We start from the raw sequence: 21,928 nt of genomic DNA on the forward strand, positions 1-21,928 counted from the left end.
TTCTGCCTCCAAGTTTCTAATGGGGGACCTTGTTTCAGTCATGAAACTTTGAGTGGTTTTAATTAGATTAGAGACTATGATTGCTAAGTCAGAGGGGCTCTGCTCAGAATTCTCTGTCTGTTGCTGAGAAGATGATGGAAAAAGTTTGCTATTGCTAAACCTGTTTCTTCCACCATTACTGTTGTTGAAACCTTGTTGAGGTCTATGTTGATCCTTCCATGAGAGATTTGGATGATTTCTCCATGAAGGATTATAGGTGTTTCCATAGGATTCTCCCATGTAATTCACCTCTTCCATTGTAGGGTTCTCAGGGTCATAAGCTTCTTCTTCAGAGGAAGCTTCTTTAGTACTGCCTGTTGCTGCTTGCATTCCAGACAGACTCTGAGAAATCATATTGACTTGTTGAGTCAATATTTTGTTCTGAGCTAGTATGGCATTTAGAGTATCAATCTCAAGAACTCCTTTCTTCTGATTTGTCCCATTATTCACAGGATTCCTTTCAGAAGTGTACATGAATTGGTTATTTACAACCATTTCAATGAGTTCCTGAGCTTCTGCAGGCGTCTTCTTCAGATGAAGAGATCCTCCAGCAGAGCTATCCAATGACATCTTGGATAGTTCAGACAGACCATCATAGAATATACCTATGATGCTCCATTCTGAAAGCATGTCAGAAGGACACTTTCTGATCAATTGCTTGAGGGATTCACATTCCTTCTGTCTGAAGGTTTGGACTTCCACTATAAGCTTGCTCAATTTTTGAGGTGGAAAGAACTTTGCCAAGAAGGCATTGACTAGCTTTTCCCAAGAGTTCAGGCTTTCCTTAGGTTGTGAATCCAACCATGTTCTAGCTCTGTCTCTTACAGCAAAAGGAAAAAGTATAAGTCTATAGACCTCAGGATCAACCCCATTGGTCTTGACAGTGTCACAGATTTGCAACAATTCAGCTAAGAACTGATGAGGATCTTCCAATGGAAGTCCATGAAACTTGCAATTCTATTGCATTAGAGAAACTAATTGAGGCTTAAGCTCAAAGTTGTTTGCTCCAATGGAAGGGATGGAGATGCTTCTCCCATAGAAATCAGGAGTAGGTGCAGTAAAGTCACCAAGCACTTTCCTTGCATTGTTGGCATTGTTGTTTTTGGCTGCCATTGCTTCTTCTTCTTTGAAAAGCTCTGTTAGTCCCTCTACAGAGGTGTACTTTAGCTTCTCTTAGCTTTCTCTTCAAGGTCCTTTCAGGTTCAGGATCAGCTTCAACAAGAATGCCTTTGTCCTTACTCCTGCTCATATGAAAGAGAGAAGAAGAAAGTATGGAATCCTCTATGTCACAGTATAGAGATTCCTTGAGGTGTCAGAGGAAAAGAAGAATAGAAGGAGAAGGTAGATAGAAGAGAATTCGAACTTATCAAGAAGGATAGAGTTCGAATTGCACCTTGAGGAGGAGTGTTAGTCCCTTAAATAGAAGGATGTGAGAAGAGGGGAAGAATTTTCGAAATTAAAGTAAAAGATTTTGACATAATTAAAAGAAATTTTGAAAATTTGGTAAAGGTTTTTCGAAAATTAAGGTTGGGAAAGAAATTAAGTGATTTTTGAAAAAGATTTTGAAATTAGAAATAAAAAAGATGTGATTGAAACTTAATTTTGAAAAAGATGTGACTGAAAAGATATGATTGAGAAGATATGATTGAAGATCAAATTAAAAAGAGAAATTTTAAAATTAAAGTTGATTACTTGACTAACAAGAAATTAGAAGATATGATTCTAGAATTAAAACTTTTGATCCTTTCTTAATAGGCAAGTAACAACTAGAAAATTTTGAATTAAATTATTAATTGTAGCAAGAATTTTCGAAAATAGTAATAAATAAAAAAAATTAAAAAGAAATTGATTTTGAAAAGATATGATTGAAAAGATATGATTTGAAAAAGATTTGATTTTGAAGAATTATGAAAACTTGAAAAAAAAAAATTGAATTAAAAACAAAATCTTCCCTCTTATGTCATCCTGGCGTTAAACGCCCAGAATGGTATCCATTCTGGCGTTTAACGCCCAAAATGCTACCTTTTTGGGTGTTAAACGCCCAGCCAGGTACCCTGGCTGGCATTTAAACGCCAGTTTTCCTTCTTCACTGGGCGTTTTGAACGCCCAGCTTTTTCTATTTAATTCCTCTGCTGAATGTTCTGAATCTTCAATTCTCTGTATTATTGACTTGAAAAGACACAATTTTGAAAATATTTTTGAATGTTTAATGATGAGAAACAATAAAAAATGCAACTAAGATCAAATAAACAATGCATGCAGGACACCAAATTTAGAAGTTTGTATACTAAGGACTATAACAATTTAAAAATACATGTAAGAAACAACAAAACACACAAAACAAGAGAATTTAAAGATCAAAGCTAGGAAATCATCAAGAACAGCTTGAAGATCAATGAAGAACATAATGCATATATTTGAAAAATGCAAGAAGAATAGAAACATGCAATTGGCACCAAACTTAAAATTGATACTAGACTCAAACAAGAAACATAAAATATTTTTGATTTTTATGATTTTATAAATTTTTTTTTGGTGATTTTCGAAACTTATATAAAAAATAAAATAAAGAGAATCAAAACTTTTAATAAGAATTTCAGGAATCATGCAATGTTAGTCTAAAGCTTCAGTCTAAAAAGATTAGACATGGTTAGCCAAGCTTCAGCAGGACATTACATTCAGCAGCTAAATTGATGAGAATCAATCAGCTTTTGCGATGATAAGAACATCACCTTGAAACTCTAGAATTCATTCTTAAAAATTCTGAAAAATAAAAAGAAAAGTGCCTAATCTAAGCAACAAAATGAACCGTCAGTTGTCCAAACTCGAACAATCCCCGGCAACGGCGCCAAAAACTTGGTGCACGAAACTGTGGTCATCAACAATGGCGCCAAAGGACTTGGAGCTCTCAAATGTGAATCACACTTTGTCACAATTCCGCACAACTAACCAGCAAGTGCACTGGGTCGTCCAAGTAATAAACCTTACGTGAGTAAGGGTCGATCCCACGGAGATTGTTGGCTTGAAGCAAGCTATGGTCATCTTGTAAATCTCAGTCAGGCGGACTCAAATGGTTATGGAGGATTGATAATTAAAAGATGAATAAAACATAAAATAAGATAAAGATAGAGATACTTATGTAATTCATTGGTAGGAATTTCAGATAAGCGTATGAAGATGCTTTGTTCCTCTCGAACCTCTACTTTCCTATTGCCTTCTTTCAATCATTCATACAACTTTCCATGGCAAGCTTTATGTTGGGCATCACCGTTGTCAATGGCTACTTCCCGTCCTCTCAGTGAAAATGTTCTACGCACGCTGTCACCGCACGGCTAATCATCTGTCGGTTCTCGATCATGTTGGAATAGGATCCATTGATCCTTTTGTGTCTGTCACACGCCCAACAATCGCGAGTTTGAAGCTCGTCACAGTCATCCCTTCCCAGATCCTACTTAGAATACCACAGACAAGGTTTAGACATTTCTGATCTCAGGAATGGCCGCCAATAATTCTAGCCTATACCACGAAGGTTCTAATCTTAGATTAGAAACCCAAGAGATACACATTCAAGCTTGTTTGCATGTAGAACGGAAGTGGTTGTCAGTCACACGTTCATAGGTGAGAATGGTGATGAGTGTTACATAATCATCATATTCATCATGTTCTTGGGTGCGAATGAATATCTTGGAGAAGAAATAGACTTGAGTTGAATAGAAAAATAATAGTACTTTGCATTAATTCATGAAGAATAGCAGAGCTCCTCACCTTAATCTATGGTGTGTAGAAACTCTACCGTTGAAAATACATAAGAACAAAAGGTCTAGGCATGGCAGAATGGCCAGCCTCCCAAACATGAAAAGGTCTATCAAAATCTGATCAAGTGTGAAAATACAATAGCAAAAGGTCCTATTTATAGAAAACTAGTAGCCTAGGGTTACAGAAATAGGTAATTAATGCAGAAATCTTCTTCCGGGCCCACTTGGTGTGTGCTTGGGCTGAGCATTGAAGCTTCCATGTGTAGAGACTTTTCTTGGAGTTAAACGCCAGCTTTTGTGCCAATTTGGGCGTTTAACTCCAGCTTTTGTGCCAGTTCTGGCGTTAAACGCCAGAATTCTTGAGCTGACTTGGAACGCCTATTTGGGCCATCAAATCTTAGGCAAAGTATAGACTATTATATATTTCTGGAAAGCCCTGGATGTCTACTTTTTAACGCAATTGAGAGAGCGCCAATTGGGTTTCTGTAGCTCCAGAAAATTCACTTTGAGTGCAGGGAGGTCAGAATCCAACAGCATCTGCAGTCCTTTTTCAGCCTCTGAATCAGATTTTTGCTCAGGTCCCTCAATTTCAGCTAGAAAATACCTGAAATCACAGAAAAATACACAAATTCATAGTAAAGTCCAGAAAATTAATTTTTAAATAAAAACTAATAAAAATATAATAAAAACTAACTAAAACATACTAAAAACATACTAAAAATAATGCCAAAAAGCGTATAAATTATCCGCTCATCAATAACCAATAATAAATACACCTCCCTGCAATTCCTTGAGATACGACCCGAGGTTTAATTACTTCGGTTATCAATTTTATTAGGGGTTTGTTACTTGTGACAACCAAACTTTTGTACGAAAGGATTCTCTGTTGGTTTAGAAAATATACTAGCAACGAGAACTTATTTGTGAATTTCTTTACTAGCAGAAGTCCGTTCGTCAAAATGGCACCGTTGCCGGGGAATTGCAAACGTGTGCCTTATTATTGGTTATTGTAAATATTTGTTTTTTCGTTTCTTTATTAGTGTTTCTAGTTTTAGGAGTTTATTTTCATTAATTTTTATTAGTTTTTGTTTTTACTCGCTACTATGAATTCTCACCCCTTTGGCTATGAGTTTAGTTCAAATTATGTTGCAGGGAATGGACGCTATAATGAGAACAGGCATCAAGGTTGGAACAATCAAAAATGGGAGGAGCCACAAGGATTTGATCAACCCTCTTAGCAACAACCCCCTCCAATGCACTGTAACTAACAACCATTCTATGATGCATACCAAGACAATAGTTATGGTGGACCTTTTCGTGACAATCATCCTCCACCAAATTACTATGGTCAAGAGCCATTCCAGGGTGCATACCAAGATGATGAATATGGTGGACCCCCTTGTGGTTACCAACAAGCCCTACCATATGCCTATGAACCCCCTCCTCAACATAACTTTGAACCACCATACTCACAAGCCCCTTATCACCAAACACCCCCATATGACCCTAATCCTTATCCATCATATCAACCACCCTGTGATCCTTATGAACCATACATAGAACCACCCCAATTCCAAAACAATTGCCCCCTTCATCTTCCAATGACGAGTTACCTCACTCTGTTAAGACCATGGAAAGAACACTTACCAATCTGACCTCCACTATACAAGCCCTCATCTCCCAGATTGGATCATCGAATACCTCCAACATTCAACCTTCAAGCTTTACTGCATCACCACCCTCCATGGAAGAGCACCCACACCCATCAATCCAAGAGCAACATGATCCCAATTATGCTACTGACCTGGAACAAGAGAGAAGGGATCGGTTTCATGAATTCATACTTCATAAGAAGCTAGAAGAGGTCCTAAAGGTAGAGGTAGGAGAGACCCTTGAAGGAAGTTATCAAAAGGTGAAAGTCAACCAGGAGGAGTTGGATTTTGTACTTGAAGATGAAGGAATAGTTGAAAGGAGTTGTCATGAAAAAGAAATCATCAAGGAGGAGTACGATTTTATACTAAAACAACTGGACAAAGCCGTAATAGTTGAAGAGGAAGAAGTGGTTGAAGAGTTGGGAGATGCGGAACCTCCATGGGAAAGTCCAGTCATAGAGCATCCTTCCAAGGAGTTTGATGTTGATGTTGAGGAGGGCGTACAACCTCCGAGGCATATCATGGTTGAAGATTTTGCAGAGGTTGATCAAGAGATGGAGATTCAAGAAGAAGAAGCACAACCTCCCATGCCCTTGGTAAGCAATGAAGAAGAGACTGAATTGGAAGAAAGCTACCAAGAGGAAGAGGTTGAAATTAAAGAAGCTTGCAAAGAGGTGGAAGTTGTCACGGAAGAGCTCAAGGGAATAGAGCTAGAAATCACCTTGCCAAAGTTGTTGGAGACCTCTCCCTCAAAGCCATCACCATCCATTCCTTCATTCAAGTGGGTAAATCTTTCATCTCTAAGCTTAATTAGTCCACTTGAATATGCTTTGCTTGAGACGGATGGGCAACTTAGAGCTCTTTGTGGCTTTAAGAATAAGAGGGAGATGGTTAGTGGTAAGAGTTGTCATGCAAGGTTTAATACGGTTGCACGCTCCAAATCTAAGTGCAATGGTTGGTATCAGTCTCAATTGAATGGGTCTAGGCGGTTGTTTAGATGTCTCCATGAGAATTCCAATTGCTCACCACCCAAGTGGAAAAATGGTGATCCACTTCAAGACGGATGTAGAAACAAGATTTGGGATCCCGGCATACAAGAGGATCCATTTTGGGAGCTCAAAGCTTGTGAAGAACTCCATCAAAGCTTGGGGAATTTACTTGGAGATTTTAGAGCTTATTGGAAGTCCAAGCATTGGTGAAAGTTTCAAGACGAGTTCAAGCACAAGTCACCATAACAAGGGGCTCACCAAATGTCCAACTTAAGGACTTTAACTAAAAGTGCTAGGTGGGAGACAACCCACCATGGTATGATCGTTCTTTTTCAGTCTCAGTTTTATTTTACTTTGTTTTATCCTTAGTTTTATTTTATTCTATTTTTCTTAGTGTTCATTCATAATGTCTGCATTCGCATCTGCATTTTGCATTCTGCATACTTCAAAAAAGGGGGGGCGAAACCCACGCATGGAATCGTGCAACTTTGCTCCCCCATCCAACGAACAGAAAGTTGTGATGGAATCGTGCGGCTGGTGTGCTCTGCGTATAATTTGACCCACGCGCACGCGTGCGCGTCATCTGCTACAAGGGAAATCCACGCGTACGCGTCTAGCACCCGCACGCGTGGATAGGGAAATCAGCGTCAGTAGCATGTTGGACAGAAAGTTGTGCTGCCCCCACGCTGGAATTGTGCTAGAGGCACAAAATCACCCACGCGTACGCATCCCTGACGCGTGCGCGTCCTTTCGCTTCCAGACCACCCACGCGTACGCGTCGCATGGCGAATACAGTTTTCACGCGCATGCGTGCCCTGCGTGCGCATCACGTCCCGTTTTTCATTCCTTACTTCTTTCTTCTCTATTTTCTCCTTCTTTCCTCCTTCTTTCTTACTTTCTTCTTCTCCATTTCTTTACCTTCTCATCCTTATTCTCTTTCACCCTATTTTACTTAACTTATTTGCATCCTTTCTTTCATTACATATTCATCTTATGCATACTTTATTTTCTTTTCTAAGTTATTATTTTACCATTGGTGTTAATTGTTCAACTGTTGTATCTTTTCATGCATTATTCTAGTGCTTCGTGACTTGTTTCTTATTGTTTGGCATTATTAATTATACATCAATGCCAATCTTTTATGATACCTGTATTCCTTTTGCATTGACATGAATTTATATTGTCTTTCATTATCTACTATCTCTTCCCCATTGTTGCAATATTTGCACTATTGATATGCCATTTGCTTTTACTTTTTTCTCACTCACATGTTGTAGCTACCATGTAGTTGAGACCCTTATTATTATTTGGCAGTAACCCAACCATGTTTTATTTGTTTTCTATCTTTGTTTCTGGGTTACTTTTCTTGTTTTTCCTCTTCTTTCAGGATGGCCACCGAGGAAGGGAAACGAGAGAACTTCTATATGGGGCAACAGACAAGTCCAACCGCACAATCTTTGGAGAAAAGCATCAGTTGGAGCAACCCGTCCACTTGCACATCCTAGCATGCACCGAGGACGGTGCAATCTTTAAGTGTGGGGAGGTCGATACCGACTTCCGTGGGTTAGTTATTTCCTTCTCAACACCAATGTTTAATTTTTTTGTTAAATTAGTTGTTGCATTTGCATGTTTAATTTCATGTTTATTTGATTTGTGCATTTAGCTACTACTTGGTTGAAGTAATATTTTTTTTCAAGACCCTTTTTATGATATTTCACTAATTTAAATTGAAAATTTGTGTTAAACTTGTTTGAGGATTGTAATTTGGAACATGAATTATGGCTAAGAACACACAACCCGTGAGATTTGAGCTTAATTACATGGTTACACTATTTAACCATAATTTTTTATTCTTGTGTATTTCCTTCTCTATAATTATAATCTATATTTTGTTCCATTCTATATGTCCATTGTTTAGTGTATTCATATGCTTGCATATGATTGAGGCCATCATTTGTTATTAGCTCACTTATCCCAAATAGCCTACCCTTTCAATCACCTTTGTTTGCCACTTTAAGCCTTTTAATCCCCATTTATTCTGTATTTCACCACATCACTAGCCTTAAGCAGAAAAACAAATTAATTATCCCAAATTGAATCTTTGGTTAGCTTAAGTTAGAGATTGTGTATCAATTAAGTGTGGAAAACTGTGGGAACTTGGGTTGATAAAAGTGTTAATTCTTATTGACAAAATATTAGAAATTTGGGTGCCTACTCATGTGAGACCAGAAAAGATTAAAATACCATGTGCATTGATATGTTATGTTTACTTTTATATTTTAAATAAAAGAAAAAAATAAAAAGAGAAAAAGAAAAATAAAAAGAAAAAGAGAAAAAAATATATATATAATATAAATAAATAAATAGGGGACAAAATTACCCCAATACTAAGTTTAATAAAAGATCAATGCATATGTGGTGAAATTAAAAGAAAATTTGGTACATAAGTATGTGAAATATACAAAAGTGAAAATTTTGGGTAGCTAGGCATGATTTTAGAGTTACATAGAGTGTGTGTGTATGTTAGGTGAGAGCTTAGGTTAGTCAAAGATTCATATTATAGCTCACTTGGCCATACATATGTCCTCACCCTTACCTTAGCCCCATTACAACCCTGAAAAGACCTCATGATGTTTGCATTGGTATACTAAAATTGTGTTGATTGGTTAGATGAAGAACAAAGTCTAGAAAGCAAGACTAGAGAAGAGTAGAGTGATTAACGCTGGACACTTGAGCGATTAAAGTGCATATACACTACTAGTGAGGGTTCAACTCTTGATTCTATGTTTCCTACTTTCATGAGCTATCTTCTTACAAGTTTACTTATCTTTTATTGTATAATTTGAATTAGTGAAATCTGATTTATGTTTGTCTTGAAGAGCTTATTTACTTTTAACCAAGTAGACAGAAATATCTTAGCATATAGTTGCATTTATAGGTTGCATCTCATACTTTCTGTCATTCCTCTTAACTCTTATAGCTTCTCTTGAGCTTAGCATGAGGACATGCTAATGTTTAAGTGTGGGAAGATTGATAAACCACTATTTTATGGTTTATCTTGTGCTAATTTGAGTGGTTTTTATCAAGCCTTTACACACTTATTCATAGAAATCGCATGTTTTACATTTTCCTTCTTGATTTTGTGCTATGATTGAAAACATGCTTCTTTGGCCTTAAATTTGCTATGTTTAATCCCCTCTTATTACCATTCGATGCCATGATATGTGTGTTAAGTGTTTTCAAGGTTTATAGGGCAGGAATGGCTTAGAGGATGGAAAGGAAGCATGCAAAAGTGGAAGGAATACAAGAAATTGAAGGAATTGCTAAAGTTGTCTAGCCTGACCTCTTCGTACTTAACTGACCATAACTTGAGCTACAGAGGTCCAAATGAGGCGGTTCTAGTTGCATTGGAAAGCTAACATCCGGGGCTTCGAAATGATATATAATTTATCATAGTTTCCATGTTGTTAGGCGATGCGCACGCGTGAATCACGTGTACACGTGACTTGGTAAAAATTCAATCCACGCGTACGCGTGGACGACGCGTATGCGTGGACGACGCGTACGCGTGACAGAGCCGCGTGCTGGACGAATTAGAAATCACTGTGGGCAATTTCTGGGCTATTTTTGACCCAGTTTTCAGCCTAGAAAACACGGATTAGAGGCTACAGAGTGGGGGAATGCATTCATTCATTCATTCATTCACATTTTAGGTTTTAGATGTAGTTTCTAGAGACGGAGGTTCTCTCCTCTCTCTAGGTTTTAGAATTCCTCTTAGGTTAGGTTTACTTCTTCTTAATTCCAAGCTCAATGTTCCTTTAATTTAGTTTCTCTTATACTTTTATTTATTCTAGTGCTTTGGTTAATCTATTTCTCTTGTTAATTACTTATTTTTCCAATTTGGTTTATGAACTCCATGTTAGAATCAATTTTCTTTATTTAATGCAATTTGAGGTATTTCAGATTTATGGTTGCTTTCTTCAATTTATGTGATTGATGCTTTCAATATTTAAATTTCTCTCCTTTTGGCTTTGGTTGAGTAATTGGTGACACTTGAGTTATCAAACTCCCTTGTTGATTGATAATTGGAATTTGCTGGTTGATTTGGATCCCTCTAAAGCTAGTCTTTCCTTAGGAGTTGACTAGGACTTGAGGAATCAAATTGATTAGTCCACTTAACTTTCTTTTATTTAGTAAGGGTTAACTAAGTGGGAGTAATGAACAATTCTCATCACAATTGATAAGGATAACTAGGATAGGATTTTCAATTCTCATACCTTGCCAAGAGCTTTATTAGTTATTACTTTAATTCTTGCAATTTACTTTTCTTGTTTATTATTCAAAAACCCCAAAAAAGACAATCTTCCATAACCAATAATAAATACACCTCCCTGCAATTCCTTGAGAGACAACCCGATGTTTAATTACTTCGGTTATCATTTTTATTAGGGGTTTGTTACTTGTAACAACCAAACTTTTGTACGAAAGGATTCTCTGTTGGTTTAGAAACTATACTAGCAACGAAAATTTATTTGTGAATTTCTTTACCAGCAGAAGTCTGTTCGTCAGTTATTTTCAAGAAAAATAAAATTATACATTTTTTTTTGTGATTTATCTACTTATTTTAACCTATTATCTACCATAAAGCTAAAAGTAGTTTTTTATGGTTATGTACATTTTCGATTTATTTATCTTATAAAGCATTAACGTAATTTTTTATCTTTGTATTGATGTGTTTTCACTATCATGAAAGAAAAAAATTAATTAATTTATAAGAGATAATAACATCACTTTTATTTTAGTAATGTCACTCTTTTTTTTTGTGTGTGTAAATTCATATAAAATGTAATGCAAAAAAATCATGTAAAGCATGATATTATCAAAAATAAGAAGAATTGATAATTGATTTTCTTTACATGTAATTTTAAATGAATGATAGGTAGATGGTGGGCATGCTAACTACAATGATCAATGATTAAATAGCAGGCCACCATTTACTCATTCAAATTTACAAGTAAAGAAAATCAATGATCACTTCATTCTTATTACATGATTTTTTTATTTACATTTTATATGAATTTGTAAAATAAAATGAGTAACATTATCAAAATAGAAGTGATTTTATTATCTCCTATAAATAAACTAATTTTTTTATAATAATAAAAATATATCAATACAAAGCTAAGAAAATACATTAAAGCTTCGTAAGATAAATAAATTGAAACAAAGACATTAATTCTTTCTCGTCTAATTACCGTCGATTTTGTCCTCGGTAAATCCAATTTTTATTTAATTATTTTTTTACACAATAGACACTACAACATTTTTCAGCTATTGCAATATGTATAGCAAAAAACACTTAAAAAGTGTTGTCTGAACTAGTTAAAAGCAACACTTCAAATTTGTTGCAAAGAAATAATACTATTGCAACATTTTATTAGTCAACATGTTATAAACGTTCTCTTTTCATCAATTAAAGAATACGTAAAAAACATTGCTTCAACAAATTAAATAGACACAATTATGTATTTACAAGTTACACTTTACAAGCATTGCTAATAGATTTTTAATGAACCTCTCATTATAAATGTTGCCTAAAATAGATGAGCATTTTTATCACAAATTTTTTTCCATAAAATATTTTAATAAAAATTACTTCTTCCATAACCAAAAATAGGGAGAAAAGTTTGAGAAACACATAACATATTTATTCATCACCTTCATCACTATTACGTATGAACAAAATCCTAATCCTAAAATTTCAAACTTAAAACTCCCAACCCTAACTCAATTTCCCCAATTTCACAACATTGACGCACACTGCTTTCCATCGTTGAGTTCATCACTGCTCCAGCACACTCCATGTTCACTCACATCGTGTTCTTCTGCTCGCGGCGTGTTATGCTCTGCTCCGCCGTGTTCTTCTGCTTGCGCCGTGTTCTTCTGCTCACGCCGTGTTTTGCACTGCTGTGCTGTGTTCTTTTGCTCGCGTTGTGTTCTGCTTGCTTTGCCGTGTTTGATCTTTTGGTTGCGCCATGTTCTTCTGCTAGCGTGGTGTTAGATCTGCTTGTGTCGTGTTTTGCTTGCTCCGCGGTGTTCGATCTTCTACTCACGTCGTGTTTTTCTCTGCTCTGCCGTGTTCAATCTTTTGCTCGCGCCTTGTTCTACTCTGCTCTGCCACGTTCAATATTTTGCTCGTGCCATTCTGAAACATCACGCTTTGCTCCGCCATATGCTTGCCTCAGCCTTGGTCCTCATGCTTCTCTTCCTCCGCCATCGTCTTGGAAGGCTTGTATATATCTCTCAAGTATGACAAAAAATTCTTAGATTTTACATACTAGTGGTTTAATTTGGTTAAATTGTTGAAATAACAAAACTAGTTCGAGTGTTCCAAGTAAAATCATACTAAATTATAAAGTAGCTACTTATGTTGGAGTATAGTAGTAGTTGTAGTCAATTAGTTTGAGGGATTTTTTTCAGTATATACACGGTTTTTTAACTAAAATATAAAGAAAAATATATTAGACCACATAGTGATACTTGTTCAACAGAAAAAACTGCATTTGAAATCTTGACTAATATGCGATTCCTATATGTCACAAAGCTTTTTTCTCTTTTCACTAATTGTGTTTTTCCCCCTATATTTTGACATGTATATGGAAGTGCTTGCATACTCTGTTGTTTAATAATGAATATGCTCATCTTAGATCTTTAGTCTTGGCAAAAATCAATAGATGAAACTATGTCTTTACTTTCTTAGAGAACGTTGCATTATGCCTTGCTTTGTTCTGCTTTTCAAACAAGGAGAAAGGATAGCCTTGTGATGTCCTTATGCCACTACTTATTGCACAAAGTGTAGTAATAAATAAAAAATATATTGTGCTGAACTAATTAGACATTTTTTTTATTTCAGTAAATATTTTTTTTTAGTATTCTACTGAATGGTGATATATTTGGTGACAAGGAGAGAGGTTCTATAATCCATATATCCCTGGGGTTTTGGAGGAATTGAATAAAAAACGAATGATTGAAGATAATGAGGGTGCTCATGTGATATAAGTTCAGGATGTAAAAAAGGATGAAGTTGTTATCCAGTTTCTAAATTTCAAAAGTAACATTCATTCGGATATTGTGTAGAAATCTTGTATTTGTGTAATGTCATATACTCAAATTTTGTTTTAAATTTTATTGACTAGTTGGATTCCCTCCCCCCCTCCTCCAGTTCAAGCATCCATTACTGCCAATACTTGGGTTGTTAATGGTGCTTCAGAAATAAAAGGGCAAGCAGCTCTCATCTTTTCTCCAATTGCACACTGCCTTATAGTCAAAATGAGCTTTGTATTAAATTATAAAGTATTTTTAAATTATTTATACATGTGCCATAGTGAATAGGTCAGCTATTAACTTGTTGCTCTTGCGCATGTTATTAGTCTTTAATGGCACAAAGTGTAAGACCCAGAATCTATGAAAAGTCTTTTTATGATCAAGTCTCAAATCATATAGTTATTTATAGCCTTAATTTTAGAAATTATTTTATTAAAGATAATTAAGGCAAGTTTTGATTTATTGAATCTGAGATAAGTTATGGTTATTATCCAATTTTACAATTATTGGATTATTTTTTATATTTAAATCATATAGTTGGTAGTTGTGAAATAAAAAGGATTTTTATATGATTTTGGACTAAATAACTAATATTTTAAAATATTGATATTACTATTTTGGAAAATGAAGAAAATAAGTATATTATTTCTAATTATTTGGTTGAGACACTTTATTGAAAATAATTTGTAAAATTGATGAGCAAATAGCATTTTTATGCATTTATTTTTGTTGGATTAAAATTGTTCATAATTAATATATTACCCTTACTTTTATTTGAAATTACAAAAGTAACCCTAACCCTAATTTTCAAAAAATGAAACCCTTACCCTGAAAAACCTAACCCGACCCGGTTTCCCCACAATTGCAGCAGCCCCTCCCTTCTAACAGCAGCGGCAACACACGCAGTTTCCTTTGATTTTTTTTCTGAAAGAAAGGAGAGATTTGAGAAGGGGAGGGGGAGGTCTGGAAGAAAGAAGGCAGGGGAGGCCTTGTCACCGTCGATCCACCGCCCAGGAACTCGCCGCCGCCACTGCGCATTTTTGCTGCGACCTAATTGTGTCGCCGCCGACCGTGGAACTGCCGCCGATTTGTCGCACGAGGAGCCGCCGTCCTTGCTCGTCGTTCCCCTCGGAGTCGTCACCGTCGAGGGCCAGCAGAGGGAGAGAGAGAGCGACCGCGAGCCAGGTTCACCACCGAGGAGAGGGGCTGTATGGCACGTCACCGTGGCGACCCATTTCACGACCATCACGGTGAGGGCTTTGTGGCCGTCGTCCCAACGTCGCCGTTCGTGCCCCTTTGTCACCGTCGCTGTTCCGCCCGGCGTCGCCAGTGTTGAGGTCAGCCACTCCACTACCACCGTCGAGCTTGGTTTGGAGCTGGTGCTTCTCATGGAGGTTTGGAGGAAGGGAGGCAGAACCGCTGAGTAGAGGAGCCACTGTGGTCTGCCGTCGATCTGCACGCCGCCTCTGCCGTCGGAGACCGCCGTTAGAATCGCTGCCGTTTTGGTGAGCTTGCCCTGTTTCTGGTTTCTCCTAGTTCTGCCAGTTCAATTTTACCTTGAAGCTGTCACTGAAACTGTTGTATTTAATGAAGTGGCTGTCATATGTAATGTTGTCGCTGTCGGAGAAGCTGCTTTGGTCACAGAAACCATCACCGGAGCTTCTGCAGTTTGATTCAGTCTTTAATCCTTTCTCACGGTAAGCATTTTCATTTCCGGAGCTCTTGAAAATCAATATGCTGTTATGATTGGCCAGAGATTCTGAGGTTTTGTAACATAGGTTCAAGCTCCGGTTATTGCGGGTCACGATTAAAGCTGTCGCCGAACCGGTTTGGAGGCCGTCGCTATTTCGGTTTAGCCGTTCCTTCTTCGGTTCGGTAAGCGTTTTCGATTTGAAAGTCCTCTAGTTACTGCTCTATTATACGTTGAGGAGTTGTAGCATTTGTTGTTATGAGAGTTAATCTCGGTTATTATATATTGTGATTAGAGTCATTGTGGTTGCTGAGAAAATGGTTTGGAGCTGAGGTTTTGGTAGCCGGGATTTTGATTGTTGATTTTGAGTCGAGGCGGAAAGGACTCAGTGACGCGTTTGAGTTATGGAATTTGCGTTTTGAGGTAGGGGCGCTTTCCGAAAACTACAGTTTATTATTGGAATTATTACATATGGATACTGATGTGAGATATGGTGTAATTAGTGATTGTATCTGCCTTATGTGTTATTTGATTGACTCGAGTGATTATGGATGTTGGTTTGGTTGAATGGTTGTGCGGCTTTGTGAAATGTAATGTTTTGAAGTGATTCTTTAAAGAGTTGAAATCTGAGTTTAATCCGTTGAGGATTGATTTGATGAGTCAATTATTTGATGATGTGAAAAGTCGAATGCACTTTTGAATTTAGCCTGGTTTACTTTAATTGACTTGATCTTGGACAAATGATTTGTTACTGAACTGTTTCTTTAAAGCTTTGGAAATGAGTTAAATCGGTTGATATTGAGTTGATCTTGAAATGGTTTTCTTGAGATATGCCACTGAGTCGACTGTTGGATTTAGCTTGTTTTGAATTGATTTCTGGTTTTGAGTTGTTGAAAAGGAATGAGAAACGGTTTAGTTGGGACCTGAACCGGGTGGCAAAAGTCCAAGTTTTAGGGGAGGTGCTGCCGAAATTTCTACAAAATCCTAGTCTTGTTTGAAAAGTTATTTAAAAAGGGTTGGATTTGAGAAATTGTATTATGTGATTTATTAAGAGAATAATTATGTTTTTTAAGCTTAATTTATTTAATGAACTTTATGCCTTGAGTTTGGCTTATTTAGAAAGGAACTATTTTTACCATTTGAATCTCTGAAGGAAAGAATGATGCTCTAATATTGATTTCAATATAAAAAGCTTTTAGTGATTTTAAAGGAATCTAGACTTTTGATTGAGTAATCAAGTTTGAGGCATTTAGGAAGAGTTAGAAAAATGGGTTCTAAAAAGAAACCTGAAAGTGGGTTGATTCAAATGAACCGGTTCCTTTTCAAATGAGTTGATTTTTGGACCGGGTTGGAACTTGTGATTTTGTATGGTCGGTTTCATAATAAATTCAGTTTTATTTACTTGAACCGAGAATCTATGATTTTAAGAGTTTCAATGAATTTTAAGGAATTGATATAAGTTGACCTTCCCTAAAGACTTGGGACTCTGCCGAGAAACTTTTGGTATAAAATCCCATTGTTGTATGGGTGATTTTGAATACTTTGAAATAAATCCTTAACTTACCATGGTTTTGGGAGTTTTGGAAGGAGAATGCCGAGGGTGGCTTTGTTTTAAAAAGGGGACTCACTTTGAGTAAATTTGGTTTATGAGCCTGAGATTTGAGAAACGAGATTTCTAAAGCCAAGGCTGAAAAGAGTTGAAACTTGATTTCAAAGTGAAACGATTTGAGAAAAAGTGATTTATGGCTTAAATGCCGGTTTTATGAATTTGATGATGTTGAATGGTGGAGGTGCCATTTTGTTATGAGCCGTAATGGCTGTGTATGATATTTATTTATGGCGGATTGCCGAATGAGTTATGGGCCGTATGGCTGATTATGAATTATGAATTTGAGCCGGATGGCTGAGATGGATGTTGATCCATGGTTGGGACTGAATGAATATATGCTTGAGATACCTGGGTAGTAGCAAGGGTTGTGGTTCGTCCCACTTGCTCCAGGTCAGAGACTGTGACGCCTGGGTAGTAGCGGTAGTAGTGGTGATTCCACTCGCTCCAGGTTGAGCTTTTAAACACCCGCCTGGGTAGTAGCCGCAGTAGTGGTTATTCCACTGGCTCTGGGTTGAGCGGGCAGTAGCAAGGGGGTTGTAGCTCAAACCTACTTGCTCCGCGATGGGTGTTTCTGTCTATGGTTAGCTACCAGGACGTGTCGAGTTGGCTATATAACCGACAGATGATATCATCAGCCACTAGGGACAGGCATGCATCATATGCATTTATGTGACATTGTTTGAGTGTGCATATCATACTTGGTTTGCCTATGTGATTAATTGCTAACTGTTCTACTTGCAATAACTGTTTGTTTGTGCTTGCATCTTCCTATTTGTGTTTGCTTCTGGGACTCTGTTGGACTGTGATGATTGGTTGATGGTTGGATTGTTTGGGCCTAGGGCCGTGGTTGGAATGAGATGAACCGATGGTTGATTCCGGTTTGTGTTTCTGGTTTGGAATAAAATATGAAAGGCTATTTTGGTTCAGTATAGATAAACCGTTTTGAAAGACTTTTGAGTTTTTGAGAATTGAACTGTTCCTCTTTCAGAAAAGATTTTCGATTCCTCTTTTACTGTAAATCGTTGTTTTTGAAAAGAGGCATAAGACGGTTATTAATCACTGGTACGGTTTATCTTCATGTATCCTATTACAGTAATTCCCAAAAACCCTCTACTGAGAACCCTTTCGAGGATGATGTTCTCACCCCCCTTACATTTTTCCCCTTACAGGATATGGGCGCAGAAGTTACGAAGAGCTTATTTATTTGTTGTTGAGATGTTCTGTATTACTTTAGTTATTGTTTATTGTACCCTCGCCTTTATCTTGGTATAATCTGTAAGAGGGATAGGAATTGTATTGATTATTGCTTGTAATATTATTTATATATATATATATATATATATATATATATATATATATGTTTATATATATGGATGTACTCTTTATGAGCTTTTGTAAGTTGTATGGTATCTATGGATGTATGCTATCGAACGAAGGTATTTTCGGGAGCGGTATTACGGTTTAAAGTTTTAAACAGGCTCATATTTTAGTATTAAATAGTATAAGTGTCGTCGTAATGTCCGAGCTATCAGAGTCGCGCAGCCGGAAGCGTGAGCTTTGGTAGTTAGGGTGTTACACAAAGACATGAAATTGAATACCATATGTTACTCATTGTTCTGTGTATCACATTGGAAAAATAACATTTCTGTTATATGTATTTTATCGTTTAAACAGTTTATTGCTCTGCTATACTTTAAGTTACTCTTTATTTTTAACTGATTTATTATTGACATGTAATCCTTCCTTTTACAGAGTTGCAAGATATACTCCCTAACATTATCCACCAATTCGGTATTACGGACTTCAATTTTTTTTCCTTCACATTTTTGTCTTTTTAATTTTTCCATCTTTCCCTACTCCATACTGAACATTTTGGTCACTAATATGCAGGACGAGATAACATGAAAAACTTAAAGAAGCTAGAGGAACAATTTCAGAAGCAGGCTCCTGATATGGCATCAGGGTTATTGTTAATTGGGTAAATACTAATTTATTCCGTTCATTTCTTTTTTAATTGATTGTTGAAGAAGCTAAATTTTGTGATATACAGGTAATTAGAAATTTGTATTATTATTTGGCAAATAGTAAAAGGTAGGGTTAATTGTCATGCCTTGTCTATATTTCTCTGCAAATATGACATTTTACTGCATCGCTTAACCATTCTTTTATGCATATTAGGAAAGAAAGGTGGGGTTGCAGCAAGCCATCATCAAAATGGAACAAAGAGGCAGTGCAGATGGTAATCTTCAGGTATTTTATTGTGTATAATTTTTATTCTAGAAAACCTCTGCATTATTTTTAGAATAACAAGGAGTTGCATCACTGTCATGTTCATTAGTACCAAACATAGTTCAAGCTCGAATAGCTTCTGAAACACTAAAAGAAACTAAAGGTTAAAACAAAAAGAGAAAACTAGAAACTAAATAGGAGTTGTGTTTTGTAATTTAGTTCTTACTTTTTGTATTTAGGTTTTGTTGTATGTATGCTAAAGAGCTATGTCTAATTTGGTCTTTCTATCACTAGGTATTTCTTACTCAGTTGTTATTTTGTTGAGAAAATTGAGATTAGGCCTTGCTTCATGAATTGTTTGATTTTAATTATAATTAATTTTAGGTGTTATCTTTATTAGCTTGTTTTCAACTTGTTGCTATACTGTAACTATTATAAGTTGTGACTATTTTATCTGTGTTGGATAGATCCAACGTTATAGTCAAAGAGTGTAGGCTTGTAACTGCTTGTTTGGATTTGTTTACATGTCCCTGATTGATATTTTATCTGTTTATGTAACTCGGCATGTTACTTCTATGAGAAGATTATAATTTGATATTTGCCTACCAATACTAAGAAGAATCATTATTTACTGCAATTTTGCAGTTGCCCCCATTTAACTGCTCTACGAAGAGATTCAATTGGTGAGTGTCTCTGATCTTCCAAAGTTGTGAATGTGTTGTTATTTGTGTAAAGCTGTTGCTGAATTCCGCATAGTTCTCCTCACTTTTCTTCAGAGAAATACTCAGCAGATGATGTTGGGACTTCCAAGAACTTGAAGAGGCTATTACTAAAACTTACCTCTAACTTGGAGCCATGATCTGCAAATTGCTGCGTCTTTCCCTTGTTTTGGTTGGTAATAAATAGATGCACAATGGTTTATAAACTTATTTTAATCTTATTCTTTATAGTTTTATTTTTTTACCTTCAATGTTCTATTCTATAATTTTGATCCCCCCGTCATATTTTTTTTGAGTGCTTTGGAAAATTCATTATTTATTTACTGGTGCCTTGCCGAACACTCGTGTCCTTCAAGTCGCATTTTTTATTGGTTAAATTATATAGTCATGTTATCCTAAGCTCAAAGTCTTCTTCCTTTTTAACCTTTTTAAGTAGATGTAGACATGTAGTAATTGAGCAAGAAAACATTTGACCTTTCATTTATGTAAAAATTCTTGCACGAATTTCATATGTTGTGCCAAAAATGAGTTTATGTAATTTTTCATATCAATTTCTACAATATTGGCTATACTAATTTTCTTGAAGTTCAATGTTGGTATAAGTGGTTTAGGAGATTTTCCTCCTCACACCATTTATGTCACCATTAACAACAAATTGAAGGACATGTAGATCACTATTTTTTTCCATCACTTTATTGCTCCCTGTTCTTGATCTTGGTGGACGTGACAACTACATAGTTTTTTTTTTTTATCAAACTCATCAATTAAAATATTTATTAATCAATTCTATTTCTATTGAAAATAATTATTAATTAATTTGTTGTGTATTATTTGTAGATTTATCATACAGGACAAGTCAAGTATGGATATAAAATATGCAAGCAGATTGACATCTTTTTGACAAATATTAATTACTATTTTGTTATGATAATTATTGTGAGAAAGAATTTTATTATTTTGTTGAGAATTATTGATAAATATGTAATTGAAATACTAATTGAATCTTTTAATATCCATTTTAATTAGAACTTTATTATTAGTTATTTTGTCTCTTTTATAAATTTTTTTATTGTGCACAAATTTATTTATTAATTAAAATAATTACACATGTATAAACAAACAATTTTATTGTAATTTTTTTTTGTACTTTTATTACAAAAGTAACTTTTATTTTTGCCAAAAAAGCAACCCTTCTATTAGTTGCATATTTTGAATATTAGACACTTGTATGGTTGTATATCCAAAAGAAAAGGCAATGCTTTTAAAGGTTGCATATTCAAAACTAATAGGCAACACTTCAAAGGATTGCAAACTCAAACTTATAAGCAACACGTAAAAGGGTTACATTTTATGACAAATAGGCAACATTTATTAGTAGTGTTCAAAATATGAGAAAAGACAACACTGCAAAAGTGTTATCTCAAACACACCTCTGAAGTGTTTTTGTTTTTCAACCAAAGGCAACACTTATCAGTTGTTGCCTTCAAAAGCGTTGCTTTTGAGTAAAGAAAGTGTTGCCTATAATCTAAAGCAACGGCTGTATCTGCAAGGGATCTAAAAGTGTTGCTTTAAGTCTAAAAGTGTTGCTTTAGATTAAAGGCAACCATTTGTCAGCCTTTAGACAACACTTTTTAAATGTTGCATCAGCCTGAAAATTTTTTATTTAAATTTATTTTTTTACACAGATTAGTAGTCAAATTCTAAATAATAGAAACCAAATATGGTAAATTAAATATCAAGTGTATAAAAAAAATTAAAAGTAAAAAAATAGAATATATAATGAAACAGTCTACAACAAAACTCTAATAACTAAAGATTCTCATAGTCGTCGTCGTCATCCCCTTGGTCCTGCTAAGGTGTCGGACTATGCAGTGATGTCGATGCCCCTATTGTAGTGTTGCTGCCACTGAGCCACATCTGATCTTAGTATACCGCCATCTGTTGTTCCATCCGCTGAAGCCACTCCAGCTCCCGCCTCCACTCCAGCCTGAGGTAATCTATGTCTGAGATGCTGTGAGGATCTCTTGATACGTCTCCTTAGATTGCTCAAACTACTGAGCCTCTTGGTGAAGGCTCCGGGAGCTCCAGCACATGTTCTCTCAAATCGACACTGTCCTCGGGATCGACGTGCCAAATAGTGGT

General features: G+C 35.9%; 1 protein-coding gene across 1 annotated transcript; it reads left to right on the top strand.

Annotated features, from left to right (window-relative positions):
- Positions 1-12,123: 12,123 nt before the first annotated feature.
- Positions 12,124-20,671, top strand: LOC148576875 (uncharacterized). The gene is made up of 7 exons (XM_088503294.1): positions 12,124-12,742; positions 18,591-18,629; positions 18,729-18,816; positions 19,017-19,088; positions 19,713-19,750; positions 19,824-19,958; positions 20,624-20,671. Exons 1-6 carry the CDS (start codon positions 12,298-12,300, stop codon positions 19,883-19,885), a joined length of 744 nt encoding a protein of 247 aa, XP_088359420.1. The 5' UTR covers positions 12,124-12,297; the 3' UTR covers positions 19,886-19,958; positions 20,624-20,671.
- Positions 20,672-21,928: the final 1,257 nt, after the last annotated feature.

This window comes from Arachis ipaensis, chromosome B1 (assembly GCF_059453495.1).
Source record: "Arachis ipaensis isolate K30076 ecotype BB chromosome B1, ASM5945349v1, whole genome shotgun sequence".
NCBI classification, from domain to species: Eukaryota; Viridiplantae; Streptophyta; class Magnoliopsida; order Fabales; family Fabaceae; genus Arachis; species Arachis ipaensis.